General features: G+C 52.2%; 3 protein-coding genes across 5 annotated transcripts in view; all 3 read right to left on the bottom strand.

Moving 5' to 3' along the window:
• LOC116103797 (cytochrome P450 26A1) overlaps positions 1 to 3,523 on the bottom strand; it is a 4,920-nt gene extending 1,397 nt beyond the window's left edge. The window contains exons 1-5 of one of the 2 annotated variants that reach the window (XM_031390200.1): positions 2,343 to 3,523; positions 1,637 to 1,861; positions 1,076 to 1,366; positions 836 to 994; positions 58 to 192 (exon numbers count right to left, since the gene is read on the bottom strand). In XM_031390200.1, coding sequence (XP_031246060.1) covers positions 58 to 192; positions 836 to 994; positions 1,076 to 1,366; positions 1,637 to 1,843 — 792 coding nt within the window. In that variant the 5' untranslated portion in view covers positions 1,844 to 1,861; positions 2,343 to 3,523. Of the gene's footprint in view, positions 1 to 57; positions 193 to 835; positions 995 to 1,075; positions 1,367 to 1,636; positions 1,862 to 2,052 lie in introns of both variants that reach the window. The other variant, XM_031390199.1, reaches the window with a different exon arrangement.
• A 971-nt stretch (positions 3,524 to 4,494) lies between these two features.
• LOC116103796 (cytochrome P450 26C1) lies at positions 4,495 to 14,983 on the bottom strand. Its single transcript, XM_031390198.1, has 6 exons — positions 14,096 to 14,983; positions 13,379 to 13,603; positions 12,438 to 12,713; positions 10,810 to 10,965; positions 8,846 to 9,163; positions 4,495 to 7,189 (listed from the first exon to the last, which is right to left on the bottom strand). The coding sequence occupies exons 1-6, from the start codon at positions 14,297 to 14,299 to the stop codon at positions 6,812 to 6,814; spliced, it is 1,557 nt and encodes a 518-aa protein (XP_031246058.1). The 5' UTR covers positions 14,300 to 14,983; the 3' UTR covers positions 4,495 to 6,811.
• Positions 14,984 to 15,904: 921 nt separating this feature from the next.
• Positions 15,905 to 18,058, bottom strand: part of Exoc6 (exocyst complex component 6) — a 156,258-nt gene continuing 154,104 nt past the window's right edge. For both annotated transcript variants that reach the window (XM_031390196.1, XM_031390195.1), the window contains exon 22: positions 15,905 to 17,093. In XM_031390196.1, the coding sequence (XP_031246056.1) occupies positions 16,961 to 17,093 (133 nt within the window). In that variant the 3' untranslated portion in view covers positions 15,905 to 16,960. The remainder of the gene's footprint in view (positions 17,094 to 18,058) is intronic.

Here is an 18,058-nt window from a genome sequence, read left to right as displayed (position 1 = left end):
GGGGGGAGCAGTACAGGAAAGTCCTAGGCAAATAGGGAACCTCTAGAATCCTCCTACCTTGCTCTTTATCTCTTCTCGAACTTTCTGGAGGACATGTGGGTAGAGTCCTAGGTAAGTGGTCAGGGATGTGGCTGCACTGGCCGTAGTTTCATGGCCACCAAAGAGGAGCTCTGTTGACGACTGTTTTAGTGCCTAAGGATAAAACCGGAAGTTGATACAGATCTGCGTGCAGTTTATAGCACCATTGTTACAAAGAACTGACCTGAGGACATTGCACAGAAGACTTCAAGGGTCAAGAACATTTTGCTCATAGAAAGTCAAAGAAACGCAAACAAAAAATGCAAAACTCCCTTAATCCTACTCTTCCTAAAGTCACGATTTTATTAATACCTCCCAATGTTCTTTTAACCTTTGCAAATGAGACTTGCCCTTTGAACTTTGGTACCTTTAATCAGTCACCCTCTTCCACAGCTCTCTAAGACCAATGGTTCCCAATGCTGCCTCCCTTTAAAACGGTTCCTCATGTTGTGGTGACCCCCAACGATAAAATTACCTTCGTCGCTATTTCATAACTGTAATTTTGCTACTGTTTCGTGATGTAAATATCGGATTGCAGGATGCTCTTAGGCGACCCTTTTGAAAGGGTTGTTTGGCTCCGCAAAGGGGTCGCGACCCACAGATTGAGAACTGCCTCTCTAGACCTAGCATCAACGCTCACTTGGAAGAAGCTGGGGGCGGAAGGGGTGCTGACAGGGCTTTGGAGACCCCCAAAAAGTGTGTCTGGGAAGTCAGAGACACTCCCTGGCTCTTGACACCTTTTGAAACTGTTTCTCACCTGCATATCCAGCCTCTCTCCCCTCTCCCACGAGTGCTCAATCAGGAGCTGCAGCGCGTCCTTGCAACCCTCATCCGGCTCCGCAGCCTGAAGCCGGCGGATCTTGGCGCGAATGTTCTCCTCGATGCGCGCGTGAATAAGGTTCCGCGCCTTCACGCCCTGCGCACAGAGAGAACGTGGCGGTGAGCGGACGCCAGAGCTTGCGTTCCCCCTCCTCCAGACTCCGCGAACCGCCCTTACCCGGTACAGGCCGCTAAAGGGCACGTCAATGGGGAGAGAGAAGAGATTGCGGGTCATCTCCTCGAAAGCCTCCACGAGCTGCTGTTCGTCCTCCCCGCCTCCCGCTGGACCCGGCTCGCAGCCCAGCAGGATGCGCATGGCGATGCGGAACATGAGGCGCTTCACCTCGGGGTAGACCAGGAGGCCGCGCTCGCCGCAGTTTAGCCACTGCTCCAGACAGCTGCTCACTTCCTCGGCGATCACTGGCACATAGCACTGGAGCGCCTCGCGGCTGAAGGCCTGCATTATCACCTGAACCCCGCCAGGAGCAGAGAGCGTTACAATCCTCTACTGTCCCCCAACTCTCCCACCCCCACTTCGCCTTCCCGGGTACCCTTTCAAGAATCTCAGTCCCTCCAGCCCTAACGCTCGTGCTGGTAGGAAAAGCTAAAGTGGATCTCAGACAGAGAAGGTCCTGGTCCCCACCACATAGGGCTAGCTCTCGTCCCGCATCTATTTGCCTGAGCCAAGCCTTAGAATGAGGTCCCCCTGCTAGCCAAGGAGTTGCCAGCTCACCCTCACCTTCTTTCGCTGCTTGTGCGAGGAATCGTGCAGGTTGGAGAGGCAGCCGGCGCCCAGGATGGTGCGCACCGACGCGGGCCAGTGCACCGACACCAACCTGTGCTCTCCCAGCAAGATGCGCCGTACATTATCCGCGCCCATCACCCGCACCGTGGGCCGCCCAAACAGATGCGTCTTGTAGATGAAGCCGTATTTCCTGCGCTTCATCTGCAGAAACTTCCTCCGCTGAGAGGGAGGTGGAGGAGAGAGACCCGCAACCCGCATGAGGGGGCGCCGGGGAGCATCTGGCCTCCGTCTAGCCCCTCTTCCAAGCCGTGGTCGCCTCCCTCGCGAGGACGCTTATCCCGCCTTCAGCCCAGGCCCAGAGCTGAGGCGGAATCCGGGGAAGCGTCAAGTCCCTTCCCGAGCTCCCTTACCTGCAGCACCATCTGCAATGTTTCCCCAAAGAATGGGAAGCCCATGGTACCGGGGGGCAAGGGGAGGGCGCAGCTGCGATCGCGGCTGCTCACACAGTACAGGTCCCAGAGCTTGAGCGCCGCCAGGAAGAGCAGCAGCGGCAGCACGAAGGTGCAGAGAGCGCTGGCCAGCAGAGCCGGGAGCCCCATGGCACGCAGCAGCCTCCCGCGCCACCTGCCGCCGTCGCCCTCGCTCCGAACCCCGCCGCGCGCCCTCTTTATAAGGCCGCCCAGGTTACTGCCCACGTTACCTTGGTCAGACAAATTAGTTCACCCAAAGTTCATCTTTAATTGCGGATCGGGCCCCTGGCTCCTCCCCCCTTGAGGCGCTGCCCAAAAAATCTTTAACCGTTTGTTCTGCGCCGAGGCAGAGGCGGCGCACTGGCGGCTTCCCTCTGAGCGCGCCTCCTGGGGGTGCGGGGCTAGGAACACCTCCTTCCCTGTCCTAGGTGAGCAGAGTTACTACGGAGCGGCTGCGGGCGGGGGCGCGGGGGGGGCAGTGGGTTGTAGATCGGGGTTCCAAGAAGCGGGAATTTAGAGTCCTGGCTTTCCTAGCTGTCTCTCTGCTGTCCCTCGCGCCCGGTCGGACCTGCTGCCCAAGCCCGAAGCCTTCCTAGCTCTCCATTTACAGGCGCCTCCTGGGCTCTTTTCCATTTGCTTGGAAAGCGCGTTCAAGAATCACCGGTTCCGGGGACTTGATCCACCCGTTGAGTAAATGAGATCCCAAACGCTTCCTGATCTCCAAGGATCTCAAGAAGATCCCAGGGCGAAGGTCCTAGCCAGTCTCGGAGGTCAAGTATGACAGGCGGACCGTGGACTCTAGCTTTCCAGGGCCCCACAGGCGAGCCAGCGCATGAAGCCTTGGAAAATCCTGCTTTCGAGTTCAAAGCAAGTAAGCCTCCAGGTCTCTGGGACCCCAGGTGCAGCCTTGCACGCGCCTGATTCCCTGCTCTAAGCTCTGGTGGGGTGGCGTACTAAGGAGACCAGAGGCTCCAAAGTCCCCAGCTGTAGTAATAATACCGCCAAGCTGGTCCAATTCCTATAGCTTTGGGACTTGCAACTCCAGCCAAGCGGCCGGGAAGAGGGCCCTCAGCCCAGGCAAGTATGGGGAGGAAGACAGGGAGGAAACCCAGGAGTCCCTTTCCACCTTGGCTTGCCTGTATCTTGGGCGAGCCACCAGATTGTCTGTTTCTCTTAAGACAAAGTTGATCTCAAGGCAACTGTGAGTTCCCAAAGGGGGCTTCTGCTTCCAAATGGCACATTAGGCTGCGCTAATAGGGTGGTCTTGTTTCGGGGCTCTAGAATCTTCCCTTTACTCTCCCAGATCCCCCCACTGTAAAGCCAGGAAGCCTAGTAAGAGGGTTGTTTGGCTCTTTGCTTCTGCCACCACCAGCCTTTGGGAATGTTATGGGAATCTGTACTGGGGACTGAGTCCAGAGACTGTCGAACTTCAGCCTATAACGGGCACAGGGGAACTGCGTGGTGCGCGCGCGCCCACAGACTCGGCTTCCCACGTCCTCCCGCCACGCGGCTTCGGCCAGCCAGCGCCACACATTGCCTTGGTTTGAGCACTGAACGCACCAGTGGCGCGGAAAACTAACAGTATGACGTGTGTTTGTTTAGAACTGAACATGGGCTCCAGCGAAAGCACACCCTCAGCCCTTGGGAAGAGTCCACTGGGGATGAAAAATTTGCTTTCTGAAAGCTGTTCAACATGTGGCCTTCCTGCGGTGGTCCCTAAACGTCCCCCTGGGGTTGGTGTGTGTGTGTGTCATAAAATGACCTCAAAGATCTCGAGGACCGCACAAACCAAGCGACTCTCTAAGCCGGGATGCCCATGGGTTGCATTTCGGGGACTCAGTGGTTCCCCCAAACTATCCCTGACCAGCTTTTCAGAAGCTCTGGGGAGGCGGGCGCTGCCGCAGTCATATCTTGTAATGATTTGCTTACTGTAAAGAATGCGAACCGATTTCTGGCACCGGCAGGAACGCGGACGAATTGTGCTGGAGGTAATTCTCAGAAACTTCGGTCCGCCCCTTTCAGGAGAGCGCCTCCGGCCGGTGTGCAAAACCGGCCAGCGGGGGCGTGACCTGGGGCCCATTCCCAATCCTTTAGCCTGACCCGCCTGTGACCCTTGCAGGCCGGACCGTGACATCTCAGTGAACTCTGCCGGGCCACCCCACCAAGTTCAGCCTGCGCCTGTTTACAAGATGAGCCGGGCTAGCTAGCATGCTGGAAATGACCACAAGGAAAAACAATATTTAAAAAATAAATACGAAATCTAACTGGCCATCAAGATCCACGGGCCTCCTGGTAGGAAATCATTAAATGTTAGCGTGCAAGATCACTTAATATCTTCTTGAAGGGCGAGGGAGGTCAATAAATTACCAGCCCAATAAGAACTTGATCTAGGAACTTCACCAAAGTTTATTGGGTAGTGGTCTGTGGGGAAGGAAGGATGGCTTTCTGGGAAACAAAATATTGGCCAGTTTTCCTATTACTAAGGGATCAGAGCTCTGGGATCAGGTTTCCTGTGGTGGTTGTTTCTGCTGTTTTGTTTTCTCTAGTGGACATGAGTCACAGCAATCAGGTGGCCCCCATGAGCTCCTGGGCTTTCTCTTCAGCCCTCTCTAGCTTTCTCTCTGGTCTCCCGGTTCCATATCTGCTGCTGTTCCCAACACTGGCTGGAAACCCAGGCCACAGTGCCTGATTCCTGCCAATATCACCTCAGACCGGTTTGCTTGACCAACTGTTGGAATTCAGGTCGGAAGCACTCTGTGTTTTTGTTTTGTTTTTAAAGGGTTTTGTTGCTTTTTAATGTCTCTATGCTTTTCACCACTGGGAGGTTCCAGTGGTTTTTGTATGTTTGCTTGGTTGGTTGGTTTTTGGTTTTGTGTTGCTGGCTTACTCATTGTCTGCTTCTTTATGTGAGTGGCAGAAGTCCAAGGAGCAAGAACTACATCTGCTCTTTCCCTACAAACTTGGGGTTACTAAACTGGGAGCCTACACATTCCTTAATATCAATGGTATTGATATGAGCAGCTATGGAAAATGACGGGAGAATCAGAGGCACTTCCATGTGCTTATAGGTGGTCCAGTCCCCAAAGCAAGCAAACAAATCTCTTTGAACCAGTTTGTCCTGGCTTCTGAAAGGTGCCACCCTAATTCCCACCCACCCCCACCCCAAATCCAAATCGACCTTCTGGGGCCTTTGGACCTCCTCATCTAGGTCCTGGCTTCTAGGATGCTCAATGTTGTAGGCCTGCACCATGATACCTTTGCTCCCTCTGGTGCCTGCAGAGCTCAAGCTGGCCTCTACTCAGACAAGCTATGGCTTACTAGCTGTCCTGTTTAGGGGTTGCAGTAGTGTTAATCCCAATAGCTGCTATGTCCCCCTTGCCACCAAGCCCCAGGCTCCACATTATAAGTGGATTCAAGTATAAGGTCAGGAGGCTACCAATTTCCTCCTACAGGGTCCATCTAGGCTAGGTACAGCTTCCCTGGCTCACCGATTATGTCCTCTTGCCCAGCAGTATGGGAACATGGATGGCAGCTTGAAGAGGGCTTCGGGGAATGAAGGCAGATGATAGTGGCTTTGATTTAAGCAGTGGTGGGACCCTCTGGATTGGAAAGGCCAGACAGACCTTTAGACTAGAGATAGCTATGAAAAGCAAAAGGGCTGAGTTCCACGGGTAACATGGGCTCAGAGGTGAGGGGGATTGAGCGATGGAAGAGGGTGAAGGACAGCAGTGGCTCCTAATCGCCAGGCCCCACTCAGTGAGGGGAGCGAAACAGTAAGCAGAACAACTCTGCAATCAGTACAGAGATGCTCCAAAACCCAGCATCCAGATCCGTGGTCCAGAGGGAAGCATAGGACTGAGGCTGCCCAACTTCTAGACCCTCTGTGTATAGGCTACAGTATGTCCCTCAGGTATGTCTCTGCACCCCATCCTCTCCACCCTTGGCCATCACACCGCGCAGAGGGGTGGGGAATAGCTGCCCAACTGAGCCCCAACCCCCTTGCTCAGCCACTGGCAGGGAATGCTACTTCGTGGCCTTCCTGTTTAAACATCTACAATCTCTTGTTTATCTCAATTCTCCCAAGAAGGGATAATGTCTCAACCTCACATTAGCCAGACTTAGAGACATTGCCAGAGAACATAGTATTTTCTATATAAATGAGTATTAAATAATTTCATGAAGAAGGAATTTTTCTTTTCAAAAGGCTCCAGTCGAATCTGCTAGTGTTGAGCCAGTAGAAGCTCCGGGGCCCTCTTGGACAAACATCAGGTGGGTCTGGTAACAATCCTGGTATCTCTGCTAACTTTAAAAAGTTGCAAATTCTCTTCTAGTTTGATACAAATGCCTAACAACACCTTCACTCCTGCCTTTCTAAACTCCCTGAGGACTTGCCACAGTAAGGTGAAGCCAGGTTTCATTTAGTGGAAATAGGTTCTCTCCGTCGCTGGCTGCTTTGAGATCTTGGGACATGCCAACGGTGTGGGGCATGCCTCCTACTCTCTTTCCCCAAGCCCAGCGCTTCTCCACTGCGGCGGCTGTGGCTCACTCTATCTACTACTTCCAGCCTAGCAGAGTTGTCCCGTGTTTGTTAAACCCGTGACTCGATGAATATAAGCGCGGTGAGGACCCAGGACGCTGAAGATTGGCGGCGTGTGCACGCAGCAGCTATTGGGCAAACCAAGGCTAGAGAAGCAGCAAATCAGAAGGGTAACTCATCCCCCGCACCCAAAGTCTGAAGAGGGTGGAAAAAGAGCAGCAGCCCGTCCACCGGATGCACGATGGGCACCGTCTGCATCGCGGGGAAGGCAGGTGTGGCCAGCTCCCAGCGCGCGGTGCGCACCAGCTCGACGGCGAGCAGTTGCAGCACCGCCTGCGCTAGCTCCTGGCCCAGGCAGCTGCGCGCACCGCCGCCGAACGGGATGTAATGAAAGCGGCCGCCGGCGCCCCTCGCGCCTTCACTCTCCACGCCGAAGCGCTCGGGATCGAAGCCCTCGGGCGGGCTACGGTACACTGCGGCCGTCTCGTGCGTGTCTCGGATGCTATACATTACGCTCCAGCCTTTGGGGATCTGGTAACCCTGCGAAGTGAGGAGGCCCGTGTTGATCCCGAAGCACAGGGAAATGGCTGGAGCCTACCCCGCCCCGCGCGCCTCACCCCAGAAGCGCCAAATAATACTCCAGGGGACTGTGATTAATTAATCCTGAAGCCAGTAGATCTGCGTTGAAATCCCGTCGGCTGTAAGATCTTGGACTGCTTCCTCCCACCCCCATTTCTTAGTTGGGAAAAGTAAAATAAAAAAAAAAATGTCCACGTTGTTGAGGGAATTTTAAGAGGAGGTTGGCACGCATTAGTACCCATGAGATCTAAAATTACTTATGAGTTTGTTGGCTTTTTCTTCCTGTTTTCTTCTGACACAGGGGACTTGCATTGTAAGAATGTAGCTACCAGCTGTCGGAGTTAAACAGCCCAAAGTCTTTGCATTTAACTAAAGACTTTCTTTCCCACCTTCTCGCTCACCTCTGGACTATTATACTATCTTCTGGTTACCGCTTTAAAAGGGTGCACGCCCTCTTTGCCCACACCCACCCTCAGTCCTTTTAACCAACCTCCCCCCCCCCACACACACACCATCACCCCCTGCTGGGTATTGCAAACTCAGGGCCTCATTCAAGCTAGGAATGAGCTCCTGCCACTGACCTACATTCCCCGCCTGTTATGCTTGTTCGCGTCTTCAATTCCTGAACTATAATGCCACCTGTCCCTCCAATGATTGCATTTTCCTGAAGCCTGTGGAAGGTCATTACTATTCAAGTTCTCAAGAGGGGTGTTCTCTCCTCTCTAACTCTCAGTTTCTCCATCTGTACAACAGAGGGGAGTGAGGTGGACCTTCCCTGAGCCTCATCCTACTGCCCGGGAAGCTACCGGGTCCTCTGTTTCTCTTCTGTTTTCCTGGGCACATCACCCCTGCAGCATCAAGTGTGAGCATCCAAGTCACTTCTCAGGACAGCCTTAGACTGGGCAGTTCCCCTTCCAGGCAGTCCATCCCTGTGTCTGCTACCCATGCAGCACGAGAGAGATCTCCCTGCTTCACTCCATGGTCTTGGTCCCCTCCCTCTCTGCATGGAGCTCTCTGTGGGCACAATCTCTGACACCCTACACACACACACACACACACACACACACACACACACTGCTCCGGGTCCTGCGGCAAAGCTCTTCAGGCAGAGGCCCTCAAGTTCTGCTGTGTGAATTCCCCAAACCTCAAAGTTACCAATTCATCAAACACCCCTAACCTCATATGGAGTATCAGAGCTGGAAAAACCAAACCTACTTCCTCCCAGAAGGTAAACTGAGGCCCACAGTAAAGGGAAAACTGCCCGAGGTTATTCTGAGATGTAGTTGGGCCTGGTTCTTAACCTTGTCCAACCAAGTGCGGCTCAGAGAAAAATGTTTGCTTTCTAAAAGTCAGTTCTAATTGAATTGACCTAGCTGGATCACTGACAAAAGCTGAAGGATATAAAACTGCTAACCTTACCAGCTCTTCAGGCAAGAGGCTTTGCATGTATCTACTGGGGTCTGAGGAAGAAAGAGTCCGGGAAATAGAATAGGGCTCAACCCATTTTACAGGAAAGAAAGCTGAGGCCCTGGCAGGGGAAAGCTCTAATTCCTCCTGCCCTCTTTTCATCCCAGCGCGGCTGCAAGCATCTAGAAGCCCGCGGTGCGGCGCACTTACGTCCAGCTCAAAGGTGCGCAGTGCAGTGCGGTAGCCCCCGGACACCGGCGGTAGGAGGCGCAGCACCTCCTTGACTACGCAGTCGACGTAGCGCAAACGGCCCAGCACGGCCAGGCTAAGGTCAGGCTCACAGCCGCAGTCCGGTTGAGATCCTGAGGCCCGGGGAGCGCAGCTGCACGCCCGCCCCAGCCCCTGCGCTGACAGCTCCTGCTGGATTTTGGTGATGGCTGCTGGGTGCTGCAAAAGCAGCAGGATGAGGGATGTGCTGGCGCTGGCCGTGGTGAAAAAGGCCGCGAAGAGGAGCTCCACAGCCAACTCCTGCAAGACAGCCGGGAGGTTCTGAACCTACCGAAGGTATAAAGCATCTAAACGTTCTCTTGTGCTCGGAATAGTGCCTTGATGTCCTTCCTGCCCCTGGCTCCGAAATCGGTCAAAACTCAGGCCTATCACTTGGGGGAAAGTCCTGTTGAGCGATAGGCAGCATCTATATACACCCGTTTTGGACGTGTTCTCAGAGGTAATACAGGGATATTATTCTGTCCTTTATCCTTTGTGCTTTAAATCATTAGACTCCCGCCTTCACCCCGCGGGGAGCAATTACTGCTCTTATGAGATTGGAAACTAAGGCTCTGAAAGGCACTCCTAGAACTAATAATTTCAGCACTGAGTCTGAGGGGTAGATGTCCTTTTCTCCTTCCCTTCATTCCTCTAGCACCAGCCTTGCTCCAGTGCCAGCAGGTTCTTGGCTGCCTTCTTGCTTACCCTCTCGGCCCTGCTATGCAAACGGATTTTCCACAGGCCCCATCGCCCGCCTTACGCCTGCCCTTCAGGGTCGCACCGGTGTTTATGCCTGCAAGTTGTTTCCTGTGACCGCAGGGTGAATGTACACCACCCACCCCAGAGAGCTTGAAACAACGTAGCTATTCTGCATCCCCTGCACAGAATCTGGCATTGAGCAAGTCCATAATAGTCTTTGTGTAGTGAATACTGACCTGGTTGGAGACTGACAGCTGGTTCTACCTTGGACAAAAGGAAGTTAAAATGGAGACTCCAGAGCCAGACATCCTCTCTGTTCACACTGGCCAAAGGGTCCCTTCTACCAAGCCTTGTCACTCCCTTCTGTCAAAGGGCACACTTCTCACTTCTTTCTTCATGGCTTCCTGTCATAGCCTGGCACTATCTTGGATACTTGGGTCCCCAGGACTCAAATTTTATTGCTCATTTTCTCGTAAATCCTTTGTTGCTTCTGAACTTCACACCCATCAAGAGAAGAAATTAATAATAATCCCATTCTCAGAGAAAGCTGGGCTCCTAACTTTTAGTGGTTTAGTGGAAAAGGAGTGGGGGAAACTGAGGCCAAAGAGCGCATGACAGTGACTCATGGGAGACTGAAGCCGTCAGGTTTCTAAATGTCTCTGGCCCTCTTAGTATGTCTTGACTTTGGAAGCCCTCCACCACACATGCTCTACCTACACGGGAAGGAATCCCAATTGTACAGGAGGCTTTGCAGCAGCAAGGGCAAAATGGGTGGGTGCCAGGTGCTAAGGTGCCAAGTGTCAGGGTGGCTTATAAAAGAAGGAGTGTTGATTTGGCAAGGAAAAGATGTAGCTTTGAGGACGACTCGGGACCTTGAGAGTTCAGAGGGGGAGAGAGCACAGCTGCGCAGGTAGGAGGATGGCAAAAGCATGCTTTGAGAGATGGGATGTAGGAGGGGCCTAGAGGTGAGCTGTATAGATCCAGAGCTTGTAGGGCCAGACTTGGAAGAAGGGCCAAGGCTTCACAGCTGCTGGCAGGTGTGATAGAGTCATAACCAGAGCCCTTCTTTTTCATCCTAAGTCTGTGCCTCAAAGGAGTGGGAAGCAGGATAGGACTGGGAATGGACTGCGCCTGGCCTGTGGTTTCTGAGGAAGGAGAGTTGAGTGGGGCGGGGGGAGGGGAGGGAGGAGTGGCCTTCCATCACCTACCTTCAGCTCTTGCACTGAGGGCTCACGGCCCAGCTCCCTAGCGCTGTTAATAATCAAGTGCAGGGCATCGCCTGGCTCTGCTGTCCGTTCCTCCTGAAGCTTCTCCACAATGGCCTCATCCAGACGCTGATACAGCTGGTCCCTGGCCCGGATGCCCTAGTGCGCAGGAAGAGAGGCCAGTGGGGTAGGGAGGCTGGAGAGGAGGCAGGCTGGACTACCCGCATCCGCCCAGAGCGGAGGTTCTCAACCAGAGTTTCTCAACCTGTGGGTCGAGACCCCTCTGAGGACGTGGGTGATCTTTTCACAGGGGTCTCCTCCCTAAGACCATTGAAAAACACAGATGCTCTCATTTACAGCTCAAAACAGTAGCAAAATTACAGCTACGGAGTGGCAATAAAAATCATTTTATAGTTGGGGTTACTACAACATTAGAATTAAAGGATCGAAGCATTAGGGATGGTGGTCTAGGTCCTCGTGTGACTCTTAGCTGTACTCCTAATACATGGTAGGCATGGCTCAATAAGTGGCCATAGATTTGTCTACTGTCTACAAGCATCACTACCATGGTTATCATTATCAGCCCCCTCTGGCAAGGCAGTTGCTGTCACCTAGAGGCCAGAACATAAAGCCCTGAGCGGTGAAGTATTTGTTGCCTTCCAGTGCCCATATCTGACATAGAACCATGAAGGTCCAGCTAGCCTTGAACCAGACTCAAGATAAGGCAGTGAGCATCCATGCTAAGAAAAGGGGCACTTGACAAAACTCTAGGGAGTACACTATCATTATGTTCTAAATGGTTAGCTTCTGTCAGAGAGGGGTTGGGCAAAGAGGGCAGGGATGGCTCTCCGAGTTCAGGAAGCAAGCCCAGCCAAAACATCCCGCTGGGGGAAGCACTGAAACAGAACACTTGAGTTTGTAGCCAGAAGTATCTTGTTCAAATCTTGACTGAGTTCTCGCTTGTCCTGAGCGCCTGACTTCATGGAGGCCTGCTTGTCAATAATATGAGAATAACACTTAGCAGGTTGCAAGGGCCAGACCAGAAAACGCGCGCAATGTGACCATTGCACAGAATCAGATTCTTTCTCAGATGTAATATTTTTATTCAAGCGACGAAAGCTCTAGGGCAACGGGAGAAAGAAGGCAGGACCCAGCTTCCTTTAGCTCTGGGGCCCCGCCCATGACTCCAAAAAGGCTTTTCAGATCCGGAAACCAGCGGGCCCAGGGCCGCGGGCTCCGAGCCGACAACCATCCCTTAGACTAGAGCCGGCGCCCGACTTCGTCTGCGGCCTCCAGCTCCCGCGCACTCCGCAGAGCCAACCTTCCAAAGGGTGTTGGAGAGGTTGCTTGGGAGCACCACTTTGAGAAAGGACAAACCGCCTGCCTGCCTGGATGCCTGCCACTAAGATCCAAACTCAAGAAAGCTACACTGACGCGAGGGTGTGAGTCAGGAGCATCCCATAAAGGGTGTGTGGCCTGCCCGGGGGTCACACAGAGAGTCCGAAGAGATGCAGTCCTGGTCCCCACCAACAAACACCCTATGGCACGCTGGGCCACGCCTGGGTCCAGGGGATCCCTTCTGGTTTGGGAGAACCTCTGGAGCCTTGGGCTAAGGTCTGGGGCGGCATTACCTTGCGCAGGCCGCTGAACGGTACGTCCAAGGGCAGTGAAAAGAGGTTCTCCACCAGCTGCTCAAAGGTCTGGGCCAGCTCGGTGCATCGCGCTTCCTCCAGCTGCAGACCCAACAGGATGCGCGCGGCCATGCGGAAAGTGAGTGCTTTGGCTGCCTGGTAAACAGCCACCGGTCGTTGGGCTGCGCACCAAGAGCGCACCTCTCGCCGCAGCGCCCCCTGCAGCCGTGGCACGAATTTCTCCAGAGCGGGGCGGCTGAACACTCGCGCCAGGACCTGTGGGGAGAGCGCGGATCAGCGCAGGGAAGGGTGGCTTCTTTTGTTGTTGTTGTTGTTTTTTGAGACAGGGTTTCTCTGTGTAGCCCTGGCTGTCCTGGAACTCACTTTGTAGAACTCACTTTGTAGAACTCACTCTGTAGACCAAGCTGGCCTCGAACTCAGAAATCTGCCTGCCTCTGCCTCCCAAGTGCTGGGATTAAAGGCATGCGCCACCACTGCCCGACTAAGGCTGGCTTCTTGTGCTGTGCGACTCCTCTGCCTGAAGTCCAGTCCCTTCTTCCTCTTCTGAGCCGCACATGGGGTCTCGTAGCCTAAACTTGTTGGCTTGGATTCTACCACTTTGATGTACAGAGCCCCTCCCATCCACTAGGGTCCAAATGCTGCTAGCTGCTCCACAAAGTCTTCCCTGAACCCTCTTAAATCTGAATCCCAAAAGTTGCTGGCAACTCACAGACGCTCTGGAATAGAAGACTTGAAGCCTTGCCTTGGTTTTACAATTCAAAACCCGGAAGTGTAAGGAGACTTGCTTTGGGCTACCTGTTCGTTTAGCCGGGACCCTGATCAAGTTCTCAGTATATGTGGAACACCAGGCCCTGGCCTGGCTCACTGCAGGAACCTAAGAGTCCATGGATCTTTTACGTTCTTTTGGTTTTTTTCCTCACCTTGCGCCGTTGCCGGTGGGGCTCGCCAACCGCGCCAAGGAGTGTGTGTGAACCTAGCAGAATATGCGCGCTCTGCGGCCACTGGCTACGCACCAGGCGGTGCTCACCCAGCAGGATGGTGCGCACGTTCTCAGCGCCGCTCACCCGGATCACTGGCCTGCCCAGAAGGTGCGTCTTAAACACTGTCCCATAGCGCTCGCGGCGGGAACTGTGGAAGCGAGAACCCTGCAAACAAGGCGGAGCTCGAAGGGTCTCTGGGTCAGCAGGGCTGGAACTCTGTCTCAGACATCCCAACTGCCTCTTCCTAACAACTCCCTTGTCACATTAGTTACAAAACAAGATCTCCACTCAGCTACTCGATGGGATCATAGAAGCCCACTGGTGAGGTGAGATACAGGGTTAGATTGAGAATCTGAGTGCTCAAGAATGCATGGCGGAGACGTTGCTTGTCTGTTTGCAAAACATGGGTACCGCATTCCTCAAAACCCTCCCTAAGCCCCTGGTTTACAGCCCCTACGTTGTTATCTGAATGAGCATAAATAAAACTCGGTGACATGGGGTCTCGTAGAAGGAACGAAACAGCTAGGCAATGGCGAGTAGGGTTTGCGAAAACCCCAGAATCTTGGGTAAGGAATCTTATGAGGTGCCCTGTGAACCAAGAGCGCCCTGATGGGAGATGCAGAAAAGGGGGCATTGCCGAATGATAAAACCACTCACCTGAACCAACCAGTGCAGCGTTTCACCGAAGAATGGCCAGCCCATGGAGCCCTTGGGTAGGGGCAAGGTGGAGGCCCAATCCCGGCTCAGAGTCCAGCGGAGGGTCCAGAGTTGTTGGGCTAGGCCAAGCAGCAGACCCGCACACAGGAGAGCGGTGCCAGCAGCCCCCAGCATGGACAAACAGCTCAACCCCCAGGAAATCATAGTGAGACTGCCGGGTTGGGGGTGGGGTGGTGCTAGGCCACTAGGAAGGCAGGGGACTCAAGAACTGTGCAGAGCTCACCTGCCCGGTCCAGAAAAGGCCAGGGGTTAGGGGCCAAGCCAGAGATTAATAAATTCAAAACTTCCACTCTTAAAACAAGACTCTCAGTGGAAGGCAGTACTAACCCTTAAGCGATTAGAGAATTTGCCTTCCTTGATGCTGAAGACCCCGGGCATTGCTCCCGATTTCAGTTAAAAAGTGTCATCCTACCCAAGATGGGCCATTTTCCTCCGGAATGCTCCCACCTTCTCGGCTCAGCGCTCCTAGATAGAGGCTGAGGGAAACAACTCACCAGGCGCTGCCAGCCACTGCGGCTGCGGGGCTGCAGACCCCTGCCCACTACCTTCCCTCCCTCCCTCCGTTAACCCTTCTCCGCCCACCCTCGACACGTTTATATAGATACTGCCTCACTCCCTACAGACTGGGTCTCATACAACATGACGTGTCTACGCATATTTAAAGCGTCCCATTCAGAGTAATGATTGGAAGCAGTGGGCAGTGGCAGGCTCACGGCAACGTCCAAATAGGGAGTGGCATCTGGGCGGGGGCCGAGCCCCACGCGTATCTTTGGGCGGAGCCTGCGGTTTTGCACTTAATTTCCATTCTCCTGGTGCGAGCACCTAGTACCGCCAGCCTGAGAAGCCCACATGAAGTACACACCCCGCCGCATGCCTGGCTATGCTCTTGGCCAGCCTGTCTCTGAGCCATTAGTTCCTTCTGATTCCCCCATCCTTGAGTTCCCTCACCCCAAACCTCTACAGTTTACCACTTTAAGGTCAAAAGGCTAGGATTGCGCCCCTTTGCTCAGTCTCTCTTAGGGAAAGTGGCTTGTGACACTAGTGCTCCAGAGGGATCGCTGGGACCCAGTTCCCAGACCCTCTGCTGGCTCCTAGTTCTCCGACCTCCCAGTTCTCCGACCTCCCAGTTTAAGGGACCCTTCGGGAGATGGTAATTACACCCAAAGCACTCCAGAAGCCGGTCGCCTGGGTGCAGCTCTGGTCTTAGGACCAAATCAATTTCTGGCTTCTTTTTTACTGCTCATCTCAGGTCTGCCTCCCCGGGCCTTCCCGCTTGCATCTAGGGCTTTGTGCCCCACTCTGGGCTGCAAAGCCTTTCGCCTACCAGCTAGCTAACATGATGGGGGTTGGGGGGTAGGTGTAGGGAAGCGCGGGTAGGGTGCCTGTTATTTTGGAAAGAGTACAGAGGAGCCCAAGGGGTGTCTGCTCCAGGCGATATGGAGGTTCCTCTTTCCAAACCCCCAGGTGCCTGAGCCAAAGCCAGGAGAGTTCCCAAGTACCCAGAGAAGTGAGAAACAGCCGGCCACATTCCAGTCTTTGGAGCTGCCAGAGCACAGCTCCTAATATCCGGAATGCATTGTATCTTAAGAATTATTGTATTTCTTCGTGTAATAATTTAAAACTGCAAAATACTTGGTGTGTTTTGTCAAGAGAACAAACGTTTTGTGACGTGCCCATTCCGATAAGTAGGGACTAAGAGGACGGAGGGGCTGCTTGAAATGAGAAGCTCCAAACAGCTGAAAGAGCAACTTCAACAATTTGCAACCTTTTTAATATTTTATCACAGAATTCAGACATGTAAGCATAGCTCTTCACACTTATTTTACAGAGTCAGGTAATCTTACGGGCATAAACCCGGAAAATGCAAAGGGTGTACTTGAGCATAATTACAATGGAGAGAAAACAAAGGTCAGGTTTACATCGACATTGGTGACACTGTGATTTACCCGAAGGCAAATGTACATCTGCTGGGGTTTTGAGAGTTCAGCTGATCCGGTTTGTTTCCACAGCGCTGAGATCTTCTATCTGAACCCTGTCTGTCGTAATTTCACTCCGTAGAAAGAACATGTCTAAACAGGGACACGCTGCACCTCACATACACAGCCCCTTTCACTGCCTTCTCTCTTAACTTAAACCAAATTAAAACTTTAAAAAATGGGGTCGGCTACAAAAAAATACAGACAGAAATATTAACTTCAGTGAACAAAACAGCACTTCATCTTCCAGAAATCCAAACCCTCTTCTTCATTTTCAGAATGATTAAGCTATCTAAGTAGAACAAATAATTTACTGTCCTGTTGAGCTGTGCCTGACTTCAGGAACTTTCAAATTTTCTGTGGTTTCTCCTAAGACTCTGCAAAACAAAACCTTCTGAGCCACATAAGTCACACTGAGGTGAAAATAAAAGCTAAAAGGCCACCAAGGCCAGTGAGTATTTCCTCATCAGCAGTGGCTGTATCCCAAACTATAACCCACACAAACAGAAACTACTTCAAGTTTAAATAGGAGAAAAAATGCAAGCAGAGACATGTTTTTCTAATATTTGCCATCAGTTTCATACACAATTTATTGGGTTTATATATTACACTTTTGACTTTTCTTCTAAAATTGAAAAAAAGTTGTTATATTTTTTATATATAAAATAGTATTCAATTATTTAAAAATCCATACAAATGACGTTTGCTGCATCGCTTGTTTAAGCCCTCATCAGTGTCTTCCCTCTACTACAGTTTTTGGCTTCTGTAAACAAGTTATTGTCTCATGACCAGAGCCGGCCACAGAGAAGCACTCAGGCATGGGTCGGGTCTACGTGTGCTGGGACATACCAGTCACCAAGCCTCTGAGCTGCTTCACCACCGTCTCTATGAGCTTCTGCCTGTCTCGGTCATTCTTCCGGAACTGGGCGAATATGTTATTCTTCTTGCTGGAGTCCTTCATCCTACAAACACACAAACATGGACGCTTAGGAAAAGAAAACTGCTGCCTCTAGGATCCCTCCCTCCCACCCATCTGCCCATCCTTTCTTTCAGCATGCTCTGAATTATCCACCACTAACTACTTGAAATGAGGACTACCAAACTTAGCGATAGAGACTCAGAGACAGAAAGTGTTGCTCTTGCACTGGCACAGGATTCCTAACACTGGGCCATGAGCTTTGTTAGAACGCCCTCCATGTGCTCAGCTCACATCCACAGCAGGACTGCGAGGCAGTGAAAAAAAACGCTAGTAATAGATTGTAAGATGTTAAAGTTTTGCCTCAGTAGTATTTCATGACATTATAAAATAAATTTATATAAATCGTGAGTAGCTTCTTATGTCTTTTCAAATCAAATAACCACAGATATTTTGAAATCTGGGGAAACAACATATAATTTTAACACATAACTGTACACTTTAATAGTTACACTTTAAGCAGAATAGGACTGAGTGAAGAGAAAGCTTGCTTCTTTCACACAGTGAGAGAAAAGGAGAGAGCAGCTGTTCAGCTGCATCATAGTCCCATTTTTCACAATACAATTTTTCAAATCACCTGCTCCTCTCCCCGCCAAGACTTAGATACCACCGAAGCAAGCATTCCAGCTCTTGGCCCTATTTTATTTATTTTTAAGTAGCTCCAATTCCTGTATCTCCAAGTAAACCCCTTTCTCTCCAGTAGAGGGGAGGAACTCAAGACCTAGCACAAAGGATGCTACAGCTGTAGCACACATTCCGGGCTTCCGTTAACACATTTATAAAGCAAGCTGTGCCTGAGATTTCCAGGATGCATTAGGGAAAACATTTTCCTCACATATATGGTCGAAAGGACTCTAAAAGGCAAGAAGGGGACTTATCTTCTGCCCTCAAGAGGCTGAGCTTCTCTCCTCCCCTCTCACCCTCCTCCCTGTTTTCAGTACAGCATCAGCT

The sequence above is a fragment of the Mastomys coucha genome, unplaced genomic scaffold, assembly GCF_008632895.1.
Source record: "Mastomys coucha isolate ucsf_1 unplaced genomic scaffold, UCSF_Mcou_1 pScaffold21, whole genome shotgun sequence".
Lineage (NCBI taxonomy): Eukaryota > Metazoa > Chordata > Mammalia > Rodentia > Muridae > Mastomys > Mastomys coucha.
Note: the sequence above shows the minus strand (reverse complement) of the source record. Positions and strands in the feature narration are given on the sequence as shown.

Excerpts from the sequence above, each read along its gene's own strand:
- LOC116103796 (XM_031390198.1), bottom strand. The coding sequence starts at position 14,299 with ATGATTTCCTGGGGGTTGAGCTGTTTGTCCATGCTGGGGGCTGCTGGC. Across the intron at positions 12,714-13,378 it reads CCCACCGGCAACGGCGCAAG|GTCCTGGCGCGAGTGTTCAG; the intron begins GTGAGGAAAAAA and ends CTCTCCCCACAG. Across the intron at positions 9,164-10,809 it reads CCTCAGTGCAAGAGCTGAAG|GAGTTGGCTGTGGAGCTCCT; the intron begins GTAGGTGATGGA and ends GCTGTCTTGCAG.